The sequence below is a fragment of the Crocodylus porosus genome, unplaced genomic scaffold (genome assembly GCF_001723895.1).
Source record: "Crocodylus porosus isolate Cpor-Errol unplaced genomic scaffold, CroPor_comp1, whole genome shotgun sequence".
Classification (NCBI taxonomy): domain Eukaryota; kingdom Metazoa; phylum Chordata; order Crocodylia; family Crocodylidae; genus Crocodylus; species Crocodylus porosus.
In genome coordinates, this window is record NW_017728917.1 from 20,672,595 (window position 1) to 20,688,406 (window position 15,812).

The window sequence follows — 15,812 nt, forward strand, 5'->3', positions numbered from 1 at the left end:
CCTTACCATTAACCCATAACTTCCCACCACCCTCCTTCTGTTGTCCAACCCATAGGTGTGAATGCCAGCTTGTCATCTTAAACCCTCTGACAAGAATCTGTTCCTTTCAGCTAAGGGGTTTTGTAAAGTCTCTTCTGGCATCATTAAAGCTGCCTGATCTAATAATATCTGCTCTTGTGCTTTACACACCCCAGACTAGCACCAGCCCTAAAAGGGAATGCCCTATGTTGGCAGTGTTCAGCGAAATGGAATTGTAGCTGTACTGGGGTCTTAGCCCTGGAAGGATTCTCCTCCCAGGCTCTCCTAGTCTGCTCTTTCTTTCTCCACCACCATGTAGATAATAGCTTCAGACTCTCCTCTCAGGACAGATCCCCTTACTCTAGAACTGGGGGTTGTCAGCCCCCTACCACATCTACCACCAATCCAAAAAGGATGCAAATCCCTGCTCTAGAAGGCAGTTTGGTGCCTAGGAGAAGGGCAGCAGCAGGATTCCTTTGACAGTTAACATTTATTCATATAATTAGCGGTTGATAGTTTAAGCTTCAATTCTGGCTGAATAGGAATGTAGTGTGTATTTATATTTGTGTTCCGAGACCCCTAAGTTCTATCAGTACAGTAGTTAGCTAAATTCAGTGTGAGAATATACAATTAGTTTCTAGTTTTCAGTTTTTCTTGAAGAAAATATAAGGGCAGAGTTGTTTTTATATCGCCTTGCCTGAGCATCATTGTGTTTTCTATTAATTGTTAACAGTTTAACTGTAGTAGCCTCAGAAAGTTTATCTTCATGCATTTATTGCACCATTAACAGCATAGGTGTTATTTTTGCTGCTTTAGGAGTGTGAGTGTGTGTGTGTGAGAGAGAGAGAGACAGACAAACTTGGGGCTTCTTTCCCCAGAGTACACCAATAACTGGAAAACAGTTAAGATGACACCAGTGTCAATCACAAGAATTAATAAGACATTTATTGACTAGAATAGAAAACTTCAGGAAAACTATTTAAAATCTGTCTTTGTAAGAGGAAGGAAGCCTTCATAAGTGATTTAGCATCCACCTTTCCAATTCAAATATGACAATATACATTTTTTCCAACACCCCATATGTCCGCCGGTAAAAAAGAAAAAAGAAAAGCATGCAGAGGTAGGGAAAACTAGACTCTGTCCTAAATGGAATACATACGTAAAATACACAAAGAAGCAAAATGCAGAATTTTCTGAAGTTGAATTTGTTTCAAGGTCCCTGTTTCTCTTCAAAGCATGAGACCTACAACTAGCTCTTCTCAATAACTGTTTTCTTTTCTCTCTACCCACTCCCTCCCCTGCTTGGAAGTATAGATTGTTATCTGAATTCAGATCTTCCCTACAGTTAAAAAAATGGCATATTAGATGGTTAGACTTATCCCTGCTGAAATTGTGTTCAAAGCTAACTGCTCAAACAAAAACCATTGTTTATTCATTATACTTGATTTTGGTTTGTTATAATGGGTGGGGGTTTTTAAAATCTAGATACCTTTTATCAGTTCAAAAAGCTACTTTTCAGTTACAAGAGGTACACTAAGAACTGAGCAGAGGAAGTTAAAACATTTTTATTTTTAATTTTACTTTTATATTTAAGCTGGATGGCTCTATAACTGTACAACTCTGTTCAGATGATAACTAGCTTAAAAATGTCAGGTGCTAGTGGATATAAATGCACTGAACAGGCTACTTGCTTGAAAGATGCATCAGGAATGGCAAATGAATGAGGCTATTTGTATTTTAGATTTGTTAGAAAGTGCAGCTGTCTTGTGATGACAATGGGCATAACAAACTGGATTCAAGCCATTTGCTTATTCCCCCTCCTCCCCAACTACTTCTGCATTGTCCAACATTTGCTTAATATGTATTTATAAGTCAGACTAGATTACATTTAAAAAAAATGAATGCACAAAAAATTATCTTATATAGCACCCCCTAATGTCTTGAATGTTTCCTCCCCGCACCTGTCTTAAATGTTTGCTCCTAGTTATAAAAAGTTGTCATGCAAATGTTACGACTAGTCAAACAAAATGCTCAACAAGGAGTTTATATTACAGCTGATAAAGCATGTGAACTTTCCAGTAGTCACTCCCGCTTTTCTTTTTGTTGCATTCAAGCATGGTACAAGTTCCACTAAAGTAAATGAATTTCTTGCTTAAAAGGTCAGAGGAAGAGCTGTGTCAGTACTATTTTACTTCCACTTTAAATCACATATTAGTGCTATATGATCAGAAGGATGTGAAACACTTGGTAAGGCCTGATGAGTAGTAACTTCTTCATGACTTGGCAATGGAATTACTTGTTCTACCTCTAGAGCATGTGCGTCAATGAATATGTAGTCCAGGCAGCCGTGAAACCCACCAACATAGTTTGTATATGCAGGTTCTCCACAAGCACTTTGTAGTTTGAAAGGGTGTGTTAAAGACATACTGCACTTTTCTTCTTCGCCACTAGAGACCCAATCTTCATGATGTTCATCAATACTGCCGCTGCTAACAAAATGATACAGTCCAGTTGATGGGGTACTGTTAAAATCCCCACAAAATATGATTGGTATACCAGGATACAGCTCACATGCTATGTGCCTAATGTGAGACAAGGCTACAGCAGCTTGGATGAGACGAATGTTTCCACCTAAGAACATAAAAACACATTACTTGTATACTTTGTTCAGTAGTCTCAAAGGATTTTTCTCTTAAGATGCTGATTTAAGGTTTGCCTATGCATGAAATCATTCAGGACAACCTTCAAATGTTATGACTAGGGCAAGATGTTTTAAGCCTGGTCCATGATTGAGGGGACTAGGAACATTTAAATACACCCTCTTCCTGTTTTCCTTTAAATAAGAATGAGCTTGATTGAAAAGAGGCTTCTTTCACATTTGTTCAATCAGTTCCCTGGCTCCAAGGGAACTCTATCACTCTGCTTCATAGCCATCCAAATGGCTCCTTTCTACCCCATGTCCTCTAGGAACACCTGGAGATCAGGGTACCTCTCCTGAGCCTGACACTTGACTCTTCTGCTTGGCTATCTACCCCACAATGCAACCTTACCAATTCCAATGAGGATGGGGATGCTATATTTTGTGACTCCAGCTATATTAACAAATCATGGTTTGACGGGCTTGCCTATAAGAGCTGTATGCTAAACATAACCAGGCAGATTCTCACTATGACACAATCCCCTGTATGCTGGCACATTAGTTGTACTTTCCTTCTGAGAAGAAACAAGCTAGGAAAGCCCTTGCTCCCAGTAATGAGAGTTGGGGAGACAGGATCAGGACTAGAAAAGTTTAGCTGACCTGATTATATACTTATGGCTACAGTAGCAAAATTACCTTTTGGATGCCAGTACAAGTGAGTGTTGGCTACGCAAATCTTCCTGGATGGCTCATTTGTAGACTGAAGAACTGAAACCTACACAAGACAATGAATGCTCTCATACAAAATATTAAAGTCAGAATAGAACTAGCAGACCTCCAAAAGATTTATGTAAAAACACAAGCCAAAGCATTTTAATGCAGTTTAAAAAAAAAAAAACATCTGCAAGAGATCTTGTTCTAGTGTTTTCCCCAACTCTTCATTTGATTGTTCCTTTTCAGTCTTTTGTCCTGCCCCACCTTGCAAGAACAGTGGAGGTCTTTCTTTGCACTCTGAAAAAGCTAGTACTACACTAGTCTGTATTTGAGAAGTTGATCCAAGCACTTATTAAAAATGTTTAGTGTCACTCACAAGAGAAAGTTTACTAGTCACACTATCTCTAGATGAGTGGCTTTTTCATTACCACAGTTACTAGAACACCAAACTAAGGTTTTGCTTGTAGAAATACTTATATTTGCACTCACCTGGAACCAGAGGACACGAAAAATAAAATCAAAGTTAAGAAGTAGGATTGGTGCTTACAGTACTACTAAACAGGCACAGGTAATTATTTCAGCCGCTTAAGGAGTTTTGGTGAGCTGTCAAGGGCTGCGTGGGTAGCCCTGCCCCTTGACAATTGCCTCACCCCTATCCTGTGACTAGAAATCCCACCCCCTAACCCTTGCCCCCTGGAAATACTCCTTTTGGGAGGAGGGGTTGCCATCTTAGAACCAGAAAAAAAGCCAAATCATACACTAAAAATCAAATACCTACTATAACATTGTAATTTTATTACAAAAAATATTTTTGTCATGATTTGGGTTTGTATACTGTATGCAAAGGTGCACATAACTCAAAAATAATTTCTTAGTCTTGTATACTGTGGGGGTGTGTATGGTAGGGTGGGGAGGTTTGGGGGTGTTTATGAGGGGATATGGCTGTGTGTGCTGGGGGCACAGGGTATGTTGGGTGATTGTGTATATGTCGGGGGTTGAGACAGGGTGTGGGTGTGTGATATTTGTGGAGTGTGAGGGAGGGTAGAGGGGTGCTTGGGGTGTTCTTGCCCAGCAGGGTGCAGCTTCAGCCAGCACTGCACATAGTGGCAAGGGGCGCAGCCTCCGCTGGGCAGTCTCTATCGATGCATGCGAAGCCCCTGCATTCACCCGGCATGGGAGGAAAGCCCCATGTGCAGGAGCCAGCTGCCTTCCCTGCTGGAGTTGCGCAGCACAGGAGGGAAGTTGCAGGGGGGCAGGGAAGGCAGCCAGCTTCAGCACACAGGGCTCCCCTCCCATACCATGTAAGGGCTGTGCATGCGCGGTGGGAAGCCTAAGCGATAGACTGCCCAGCAGAGGCTATGCCTCTTTTCGTGACATGCATCACTGGCCAGAGATATGCCCCACCAGGCACCAGCAGCTGCTCCTGCATGCTGCTGCTGCTGCTTCTGCCAGCTCCTGCCAAAGGGAACATGGAGAGATGGGTCCCCACACCCCCAACCCTCCCTTATGCCCACCTGAGCTCCCCCCTGGGCTCAGGCTCTGTGCTCCCACCCAGCTGCAGCTCAGACCCTGTTCCTGCCACTTCCCTTTCTGCTGCCTGGAGCAACTGGGAGGCAGGGGAAGTAGAGCAGGTCTCCGGGAGTTGCAGCTGTGTGATGGCCAGGCGCTTCCACCCACAAGGGTGAGAACAAGGTGCAACAGAATATGTTTGGGGGTGTATGTACATGTGGGCACCTCGCTTCCACCTTCATGGGCAGAAGGGCTGGGTGGGGTACAATTCATTGGTGGGTGCTACAGGCCAAATTAAAGGGCCTGGCAGGTCAGATCTGGCCTATGAGCCATAATTTGCCCACCCCTGTGCTAAAAGGAGTGACAGACTGCCACCCATCCCCTGTCCCAAACCATAATGTTTACTAGTTTGTCATTTTATTTTTAATTTAGGCTCATACCAGACATTTTAGAAAGTGTGACTATCAAATATCCAGTCTTAACCTAATTTAGATTACAAGTTCACTTTAAGATGGTTTGAAGTCACAGTAAAGCAATTAAATTGAGGTGGATTTTTGATATAGGAAAAATGTAACCCTGTCAATTGCAAGTCCTTATTCCAGAGCAGTAAGGGCCAAGCCAACCTTTTTGGCAGGTGTGCCACAAATTTGCCCCACACTCTCTCCAACTGCCACTGTGATCCCCTTCCTCTGCCTGATCTGCTGCTCTTTCTGTTCCTGTCCCCTCCATAATCTGCTGTGTGCTCACCACATACAGAGGCTGCCTGTGCCATCAGGTGCAGTCAGATGCAAGTAAATGGCAGAGACAGACTGTTAAACCCATCCCAGAACTTCAGCAAATGAAGTCAAAATGCATTTCATGCTTTAAGCAGCCAGCAGGCAACCACATACACTGCACTATGCAAAGTGCTCCCTCACAATCCACATCCTCACCAATCTCCTCCTGCATGTTCCTGTTCTGCACTTCTGTCTTGCCCAGGAGCCACCCATTGCCCTTAATGAGAATCCTGCCCTCTGTAGTGGCCATGTTCCCACCTCAGCTGAAGAGCCCTGCTTCCCAACACCCACAATGACACTGCCAGGCTTGCCACCCTGTTCCAGGGGCTGACCTGGCCGCAAACACTACCTGCAGCACAGAGGACCTCTGCAGCACCTTCTCCTGCACCACGGGGTAGGTGGCCAGCTTGTCCTGCAGCTCCCGGTGCAGCGGGTCCTCCTGCAAGGCCTGGCTAAAGGTGAGGTCATGCTGGCTCAGCAGCTGGAGCTTGGCCTGGCGGTAGAAGGTGGCCAGGCCTTCTCGTTGCTTCTCCTTGATCTTGAAGAGCCCCTTGAGGCCAAAGGCCTCTAGGGCTGGCCCTAAGCTGTCTGTGAAGACGGCTTGGTCCACCTCCTGCAGGCACATGAGGTCAGCATGATAGCCAGCCAGCTCCTTGTGCAGCAGGCTCTGGCGGTAGTCAAGCTCCAGGGCGTAGGGAGCGCAGTAGGGAAAAAGCACAGTACGCGAGAACTCAGTCTGTGCGTAGGTATCAGCCAGCACATTGTAAGACACAGCGCGGAGGGACCCGGCGGGGGCCAACTTCCGTGTGTACAGGTGTCGTGCATCAAAGGTGCAGGCACCAGGCCCCGCCTCCACGGGCCCCATGCTCTCGACCTCGCGGGGGACACCATAGCGCTGCAGCCCATCATGGGGCGTGCAGTGCAGCTTGAGGCGCTGCCCCACATGCACATTGCTGGGCACGAAGACCTGCTGGTCGCCACCCTCGACATCCACCCAGGTGGGCTGAGCCCCATCGGCGCTGGGTGGCCGCTCACAGAACCAACGGAAGAGGCAGTGGTGAGGTGCAGTGAACTCAGTGGCCAGCTTGGGGCAGACAGGGAAGCCGGCCAGCAGCGAGCGTGGCAGGTGCAACTCTGTGAGCATAGGCGGGTTGCGCTCCACACGGTACGTGATGTCGCCGATCTGCAACACGGCACCGTCCTGCCACGCGTCGGTGTTGGGCACGTCGTCGGCCACGGCCTCACCATCGCGGGAAAAGAGGCGCACGGCAGGCAGCGGCAGCTCCTCCCTGCTGGCCGGGCCCTTGCGGCCCTTCTTGGCCGCTTTGGCCCAGCCCTTGGCGGCATGGACGGCGATGCGGGCGAGCGCGCGGCCCAGCGGCTCTTCGCGGTCGCGCTGCAGGTTCCGGGCGCTGCCGTCGCTCACCACTAACGAGAGAATGAGCTTGGGCTCGGCGGGCACGCAGCGCACCACGGCCCGCTCCATGGCGCCAGCCAGCCCCGCTGCCGCACGGGAGTACAGCTGCAGCCGCAGGAACCGGAGCGCGCCGGCCGGCACCATCCGTCCCCTGCCGCCGCGCCGCGTAAACTGTTGGAAGGCCACGGAGCGGATGTGACGACGCAGAACCGCTTCCGGGCCAAACCGACGTGTTGACAGAAAAGAAGCCGGTAGCTTCCCCCCCCGCCGGAAGTGCCGAGATCCTCTTGGGAGGGCGGGGCTTTTGCTGGAAGTAATACAAGTCAGTCGGGAGTATGGCTGTTAGGGGGAGGAGTGATGTAGCGCTGGGTCTTAGCACCGCGCTTTTTCACCTCAGCTAGGCGGCGGGACCGTTGGGCCGGCTGTGCACGACCTCTGCGGGCTCCCGGCTCGGAGCGAGGGCGGGAGCTCGTTTTGCGGCGGAGGGAGGCCCTGCGCTCGGACCTTGCCGGGCGTGAGGCGCTGGGGGTCGCGCGGCCGTCCGGAGCCCCTGATGGAGGGCTGCAGCGGCGGGGCCTCGTCGTGGGGCAGGCGGGGGCTGGGCCACGGCTGCTCCGCTCTCCCTGCGGCGCCGCGCAGGCGTCGGGCCGGGCCCCTTCCCCTGCCTCCCCGCGGGGGCGGCCCCGGCCCATGGCAACCGCGTCCTGGCAACCAGCGCAGCGCGCCCAGAGCCGGAGCGGAGCGGAGCGGCTCGGCTGGGCGCTGGGGGGTGTCCGCCGGGGCCGGGTGTCGGGGCTGCCTCGCCCCGCAAGAGCCTGGGCTGCGCCGCTGTGCGGACGGGGCCGTTCAGGTGAGGAGCCCTGCGGGACCGGGGCCAGCTGCCGGGCAAGGGGCCGCAGACGAAGTCTTGGCTCCGGCCATCCGGACCCACGTCGACTCGCCGCTACCGCCCCGCACTGGGACTGAAGGGGCAGCTTCTCAGACGCAGCCTCCTCCTCGGAGAGCTGCGCCTCGGCCCCCGACCACGGGGCTGTCCTGGACCTTGCGGTCCTAGTCTGGAGCCTCCTGCCGCTCCTGGGCAGGGGGAAAATCAAACCGAGTGAAAGCAGGTTTTGCCTCTAGCTGAACTCAACCAACTAGCCGTTTCTAGATCACAGAGCACCAGGAAGCCATTAGGGATGTGGGCATCTGCTGGGATATGTAGCGATCATGTTAGCTATTGATTCATAGTTGTCAGGGGTGGGAAGGGACCTCATGGATCATTGGGTCCAGCCCCCCTGCACTTGGGCAGGGAAGACTGGTGGGGTCAGATGTTTTTTGAATGTTTCCAGAGTAGGGAACACTTCCACCTCTGGGGGGAAGTCTGTTCCAGACCCTGGACACTCAAACCATAGAGAAATTTTTCCTTATGTCCAATCTAAAGCAATCTGCTAGCAATTCATGACCATTATTCCTTGTCTTCCCCTGGGGTGCCTTAGTGAACAGATGCTCCCCCAGGCCCTTCTGTACTTATAGGCTGCTACCAAGTCCCCCCCAAGTCTTCTCTTCTTCAGGCTGAACAGTCCCATGTCTTTCGGCCTCTTATATGATCTGCTCTCCAGACCTCTAACCATATGTATAGTCCTCCTTTGGACTCGCTCAGCCTTTAGCACATCCTCCCTGAAGTGAGACTCCCAGAACTGAATAGAGCAGGAGGACAACAGCCTTAAGTCTTGTTTGAGATGCATCCGTAGATGCACACCACTGCCCAGGGGCAATGTGTAGGGGGTCCATGTGCACCCCGTGACCAGCCATGTTTTCTGCTTAGGTGATAGGCAGGAGGGGCAGGCTGGACCACCGATGTCCGTCTCCCTGTGAACACCAGCTGGGGAGCAGGAGCACCATATGTAGTGCTGCGGCCACTTCCCAGTCAATGAATGTTGCCACAGAGGACTCCTCCCCCCCCTCCGTCACAGGGGGGAGGGGGGCATGTGCCCCCCGCCAAGTAAGGTGTCACCATTTGCCCATGCCAGTATCTTATTTGCTTTGCTAGCTGCAGCATTGGGTTGGTGGCTTTTCTTCATTCTGTGGTCTAGCACGACACCCAGGTTTCTTTTGGTTGTGGTGCTAGCAAGTATAGCACTGCCAACCCTGTAAGTGTGTTGCAAAGTGCTCCATCTGGGGAGAAATAATCTGCATTTCTCAGTGTTAAACATCATCAGGTTTTGATCTGCCCACAAGTGACTGTGAGCCTGTCTCGGTCAGTCTGTATCCCCAGCCTGTTTTCCAGCATGACCATGGTTAATTGAAGCCCTTCAGCTCCTGTTATGCTCAGAAGGAGGCCTCTCATGTCACCACCTTCCTTTGAAGCAACCTTCAATTTTGGAGTGGTTTTGGACAAGTTTCTAGTGCCAGATTTTCATGCTTTCTTTCTTTCTTTTTTTTGTGTCTGTATAACCTTTGGTGAGCATGTGCAAAGTAGGCTCAATCCACTCGCATTTGGGAAATGAGAGGCGGAATAGGGGATCCTGGTTTTATGTGAATCCCTGGCAACTCTCTGACTTCATTTCTTTAAATCTGAATTAATTTCAGAAAAAGATCTTCCTTCTGTGTAGTCTGACTCCCCTTACTTCTTGAATTATCATGCACTGAAGTTATACTCCTATACTTAGTTGTGATGGCTGCTGCTTTTCCTTTCCATGGAGGCCTAATATTAATAGGATACTTGGATCTTGAGCTATGAGTCAAACTTGCCATTGACCCCAAAGAAAACGGGGCAGTGTCTTTTTGCCTCATTAAGAAAGATCCTGCTCTCCTCTGAAAAAAGAAATCAAAATTCCCTCATAAAGAGAACCAAAATCTTCAGTTTTCTGGAACACCACTGTGTGTGTGTGTGTGTGTGTGTGTGTGTGTGTGAGAGAGAGCTTGGGATATGTATGCCTGCAAGTGCGTATGTATGTGTGTCCTATTCTGCCTAGGAAGCCAGCTGCTGCAATTTGGGATGTGCAGTGTCTGTGTGTGTCTCTTGTTTTTTTTTTAAAGCTAGAAATTGAGGAAAATGGAAGTGGAAGGGACTTCAGAGGGCATGTTAGTTTGTGTGTGTGTGTGTGTGTATTAATTGAACACAGTGTTTTGATATATTTACAATTTTAAAGTAATGTGGGAGTTTACTAGTGCCTTGATCATTATAATTAAATTCTAAATACCTATACATTTTGGTATTTGATTTTGGTTTTTATATCATGGAAAATCAGAGCTCTCCCACCTGCTTTGCTCACCAGAATGTGTGTCCAGCTGTGGCTGTCCCCCTCACTGCTTTGTGGTGCTGAGCAGTCCTGATACGCTGGTGCCCTGCCCATGCTGTTTCCCCTCACTCAACCCGTGGCCCTGGAGCCCTGCTGGTGCCCCTCACTCCCAACCCACTGCCCACAGTTCCCCAGCATGCAGGGAAGGGGTTGGAGGCAGGGGTTATGCAGGAATAGGCAATGCCCTAAGTAACATGTTGTGGGGCCATAGGGAGGGCACATGCCAGCTGTGCCTTCATGGCTGCCAAGGTGAGGCACTGCAAAGTTGTGCCTCCCTGCTGCTGATGGGTGGACAGACCATCATCTTAGTAGCCATGGTAGCGTGGAGTTCCTGGCAATGGTGGCAGCACCAAGCCTCCTTGCCCCGCTCTGCCCTCCCACATGAAGTTGCACCTGCCTGTTGTTAATCCAGCCAGGCTGCAGTCCTGTAACCTGCTGTACCCCCCTGATATGTGCCTCTCCAGACCTCCATGACGTGTCACCTGTGCTCCCTCATGTCATCTCTGCCCTCATGCATCATCTGTGTCCCCCCCAGTAGACATACCTGGAGAGAGCTGCTCTCCGCCATGTTTTTCGGCTGTATTGCTGGTCATAAGCGTGTGTGCACATGCACATGATGCATGTGCCAGCCTGTAAGGGAAAACCTGCTGTTTCCCACATTTTTCTCCTTTAAAGGGGAAAATCTGCATTTTTCTGCAGGAAAGAGAAATCCTGGATCCCTGCTCGTTAGCAGGCTCCTTGCAGAAATGAAGAACAGGATTGGCTGGGTTAACAGAGTGTGGCAACTGTCCTATTCTGCCTAGGAAGCCAGCTGCTGCAATTTGGGATGTGCAGTGTCTGTGTGTGTCTCTTGTTTTTTTTTAAAGCTAGAAATTAAGGAAAATGGAAGTGGAAGGGACTTCAGAAGATTGTTGGGACTGTGACAATCTTTGTTTTGTATTGCAAAGTAGGAAAATATGTTTATCTAGGTGAGAACCAGGCCTGTGAACTACTTGCATAGAATCACAGAGAAGGAGGGCTAGAAGCAGGGCTTCATGGGTCATCTAATCCAACCCTTTGCCTGAGGCAGGATCAACCCTATCTAAACCATCCTATACAAACAGTAATCTAAACCTGCCTCCTGTCAATCCTGATACAGAATAAACCTAACACCCTAATTTGCTACAGGTAAAGCAGGAGAACCATGTCAGCCAATGTTTTGCTTTTATAAAATGTTGTCAGTATATGCTCAAGAGTTCCTGGATAGAGGGCCACACATCCCTGCTATAAAGGAAGGCAAAACCCCCACTAGTCAATACCAATTTGACCATGGGGTAAAATTCCTTTCTGACCTCAGATATGGCAATTGGTCTTACCCTGACCAGCGGAGGTATGAATGGGATGTTCCATTCACTATATTAGAACCTGCTAATTCAATATCTTTCAAAGATGAAATATAAACAGATGTAAACATAATATTTTTATTAAGTGTTAACAGTGGTACAGCACATGTAATATTCCAGAGAGGTGTAGGAATACTACCAATCGCTATATACCACAAGCAGTAAGCATAAAATATGATTAATTGTTGTGGTTGGTATATAAAAAATTTCATTGCAGGGCCAGGGAGCTTTTGGATTCTTCAAAAGAAAAACTGACATTAATGTAGTTATACCTTCGCTTTTAAAAGCGGGGGGGGAAGGGGGCTTGTCTAACTCTTGTACTTTTTACATACTCAGAGGAGTATTCAGATGTTCAGTTTCCACACAAATATAAGTGCATTCTGTTCCGTTAAAGGACTGGCTAGGGATCTTATTTTGCTCTTCGTAGCTATAATGAGGCACAAGCTAAATTAAAAATAAAACAGCATGTACAAAGACATATATTTGGAGATCAGACTGTCTCCATTAACCCATTGAAAAGCCTAAGATCAAATTTACATACTTACAAATTAAAAGAGAACACAATATTTTTCACTTTATACCTACATCTTCAGGAAGCAGATAGTAGTGTATTTGTCCCTTTCAGGCTTTTTGGTAGAAGTACTCCATTACTCTTTCTTCCTTCCTGATCTAATTTTTTATCTCTTTACCAGGTCTCTACATCCTTATCATCTTTAATTTTCCCTCGAGTTCTTTGATACTGCCCTGTAGTTTTCCACTCACTGACTTCTTGTTTTCACAAGAGGAAGAATTTCACAAGGTCATGGTACAGATTCCATTCCTTGGTACTTGTGGATCAGTCCCACCCTTCCCTGGCTTGTGCACCCTGTCCCTTTGGTAAGGATATGGGGAAGGAGTTTGTGGGAGTTAATGCACCAATCTTTGGCTAATCAAAGTGCAGAGAGAGTGATCATCAGTTTCCTAGCCTACTGCCTGACTGGATGTCTAAGAAAAAAGGTTGATAATTCTAATATAATAAAGGGCTTAGTCATTCGGTCTGTCTGTCTATAACATTCTTGGAGCACTCTGATCAGTTACTGAAACAACCACAGAATGCTCCAAGAGCATCATGGACAAGTGGCATTGTGGCAGAGCACTGTTACGACTGCAGGGACAGAAGGGGTGGAGTGGCGGGGGAAGGCCAGCGCCTCTGGCCTCACCCTCCCTCCTGACCCTGATCCCTGGAGGTGGTGGAGTGCTGGCAAGGACAGAATCAGGGGTCAAGGCCAGCACTGCTGGCCTCACCCCCCTCCCCTGGTCCTACTCCCTGGAGGTGGTGGCAGAGTGTTGTCATGATGGAGGGGATGGAGTGGGGGAGGGGGGTGAGGCGCTGGCCTCACCCCCACCTATGGACCTGCTCCCCAGAGGCATCAGAGTGCCACCGTGACTGCATGGATGAAGGGGAGGTGGCTGCTCCTTGGAGGTGGCGGCAGCATGGGGTACTAGCAGAGGGGGATGGTGGGGCAACATTCCCCCTCCCCTCCCTTGCTCCTGGAAAGCTGTGGCGGCATGGGGGGGTGGGGGTTACGGTTACAGTTAAGGTTAGCAAGCTTCCCTCCATCCCCTCTCGCTCCGCATCTCCCCCCACCCCACTTCCTTCTTGATGGGCAATTTGCTAGTCCATTAAGTAAAGGCAGAGTTATAATTGAGAAGCTGGAATGCAAGACAATTGAATGAAAAGCCTTCACCTCCAGCAAAAGCCAGAAGATAGGCAGGTTAGTATAATCCTGAAGGGAAACTACCATATTTACCAGCAGTGCTGATCTGGAAACCTGTCTACAACCCAGTTTTCATATAGGCTAGGGACAGACATTACACATAAACTGGTTTTAAGCTGTAACAGAACAAAGGTTCAGTGCACATAAATTAGTCTGAAAATGCCTGAAACTGTTTTGCAGTAAACCTGTTTGAATGTAGTATCAGACTTAACTGATTTGGGTCAAACCGGTTTATGCAATGTCTGTCCCAGACCCCTTGCTGGTTTAAGTTAATTCAGAGTCCTCCAGCATTCCAGATGCTTTGCAACCTTGGGCAGGGGTCTGCTCTGTACTCCAGCCTGGCAGCACTGGCCCCACCCTCTGCTCCCTGGCTGCAGCTCTGACAAAAACTGCAGGTACAGTGGGGTCTGCCTGGTTTCCTCCTGCTCCCGCCATCCCCCTCACCACTTCCTGCTCAAGCAGGGATTCCTCCTTTCCTCTCTGCCTTACACAGACACCTCTCAGCATTAGCTAGTATACCACATGCTGGCTACGGTACGTGCTGTGGGAGACAGGACAAAGGCAGACAGAACAGTGTCCACTTAGGCCTGTTTAAAGCTAATCAACAGGTAGCTGGTAATGCCCCTCCATTCCTTGCTTGGAAAAAGTTGTTTAATAAGAGGTTGAGCTAATGAGAGAAGCTTTGTTTTGTCTGATGGGCTGATAACTTCCTGTGTAACTCCCTGCTGTGTAGCTAAGTGCTCTGTTATCAACAGACAGTGGCAGGGAACCCTTCCCTATTCAGAGCATCCTGCTGGGGCCTGGCCATGCCCCCCTCAGCACAGCATTGTGGAAGGGATGGGATGGCTGTTGTAGCACCCCCATTCCCTGCACCTTTGGCTTTTAGCCTGAGCCACTGCAGGCATGTGTCTGCGTTTCTAGAATGAAAAGGGAATGTCTCAAAATTGGCTCAAGCGTTGCAGGTTAGACTAACCTCCAAAGACTGAATTAATTTTGGCTCAGGCTTTTTGAATGTCTGTCCCTAGCCATGCAGATCTACCAAAACAAAAAGAACAACATAAGTAAAGTTCATCTTACAGCTTTCAGAGCCACACATACCAGATCTAGTTACTTGCTTTTGTATGTGCCAATGAAAGAAGAGAGCCCTAATTATCTCAGTTTACTTTGAAGTTTAAATATAGACTTTTCTTTTTTTAGAAAATATAGACTTTTCTCTTACAGAAGTGTGAATGCTCTGGCGCTTGGATTATGGAAATTGTTGCAAGTAACACATTCTGCTGCAAGTACAATTTAATCTGTGATTTATTCTATCTGCTTTTGGGAAGATGTATCTTAATATCTTGTTTTATTATGGTTTTAGATGGAGCTTTCAAATAGATCAACAGCACCTACTGAAAAAAAGAGTTGGAGCATGCGGTTGCCACCGATCGTCTTTCCTACAGCAATCACAGCTGATGTTTCACCAACACACAATAAGTTACTGAAACACCGAAGATTTAAGGAACAGCACAAGATACTTCATCGGATAGTGTGAGTTAAATTCAGTTCAATAAATAAGTGGTATTCAAGCTTGAAATTAAAATATCAGTTTATTCTGATATAGCTGAGAGGTTTTAAGAGTTTCTGTCTAGAATTCTGCATTGCTATCCAGTGCAATACTCACTATAGTATTTAAGCATCATCTGTACAAAATTGTATAGCAAAGATGGTGAAATTTCTTGATCCTTTTTTTTTCTTTACAGGGTCAGAACTCTTCTGGGATAAGGTTAGGAATAAAGGAAATGTTTAGATTTAAGTAGCACTTATGATGGATGTTGGCTACAAAGGACCAACTCTCGGGATCATCATAAATTCTAGCTTATTGGACGGGATGTGATGTTACCTCAAAGTTTGCATTTATAATTTTATTGGTATGAGGGGCACTGGTCACCTTAACACATAAACACACTCATGCACTCACTCATTCAAACCCATGTCACTTAAACCCATGGGGCACATCCAGACGAGCGCGCACGTGCCTCTTGCCCTGTCTCAAACCCTTTTGAGGCAGGGCAAGAGGCATGTGTGGAAACAAAAAAATGTTCCCCACGCTGCATGTTTGCAGCACAGGGAGAAAATTAGACCGAAAAAAACCAAAACAAAAAAATGGGGCAGAGCACAGTCCTGGAGTGTGCCCTGAGGCAACTGGAGGCTGGGTCCTCCAGGGAGACACTCTGGCTGCCAGAGCATCTCCATGGTTGGCCCCTCGCCCTGGTGCTGAAACATACAGCCGGCCAGGCCATGTGTTCAGCACCAGGGCTCTGGTGATGGTGAGTAA

General features: G+C 48.1%; 2 protein-coding genes across 2 annotated transcripts in view; one reads left to right on the plus strand and one right to left on the minus strand.

Annotated features, from left to right (window-relative positions):
• Positions 1-939: 939 nt before the first annotated feature.
• PDE12 (phosphodiesterase 12) lies at positions 940-7,231 on the minus strand. The gene is made up of 3 exons (XM_019536892.1): positions 6,005-7,231; positions 3,353-3,431; positions 940-2,649 (listed from the first exon to the last, which is right to left on the minus strand). The coding sequence occupies exons 1-3, from the start codon at positions 7,214-7,216 to the stop codon at positions 2,207-2,209; spliced, it is 1,734 nt and encodes a 577-aa protein (XP_019392437.1). The 5' UTR covers positions 7,217-7,231; the 3' UTR covers positions 940-2,206.
• A 467-nt stretch (positions 7,232-7,698) lies between these two features.
• Positions 7,699-15,812, plus strand: part of DNAH12 (dynein axonemal heavy chain 12) — a 147,941-nt gene continuing 139,827 nt past the window's right edge. Inside the window, exons 1-2 of the mRNA XM_019536893.1 lie at positions 7,699-7,922; positions 14,856-15,025. Coding sequence (XP_019392438.1) covers positions 14,856-15,025 — 170 coding nt within the window. The 5' untranslated portion in view covers positions 7,699-7,922. The remainder of the gene's footprint in view (positions 7,923-14,855; positions 15,026-15,812) is intronic.

What these genes read in the sequence shown, in the direction of transcription:
- PDE12 (XM_019536892.1), bottom strand. Translation starts at nt 7,216, where the DNA reads ATGGTGCCGGCCGGCGCGCTCCGGTTCCTGCGGCTGCAGCTGTACTCC. An exon ending in AGAGGTCCTCTGTGCTGCAG is followed by an intron (nt 3,432 to 6,004) that starts GTAGTGTTTGCG and finishes TGTCTTGTGTAG; the next exon opens with GTTTCAGTTCTTCAGTCTAC. An exon ending in CTTGTACTGGCATCCAAAAG is followed by an intron (nt 2,650 to 3,352) that starts GTAATTTTGCTA and finishes TTATGTTCTTAG; the next exon opens with GTGGAAACATTCGTCTCATC.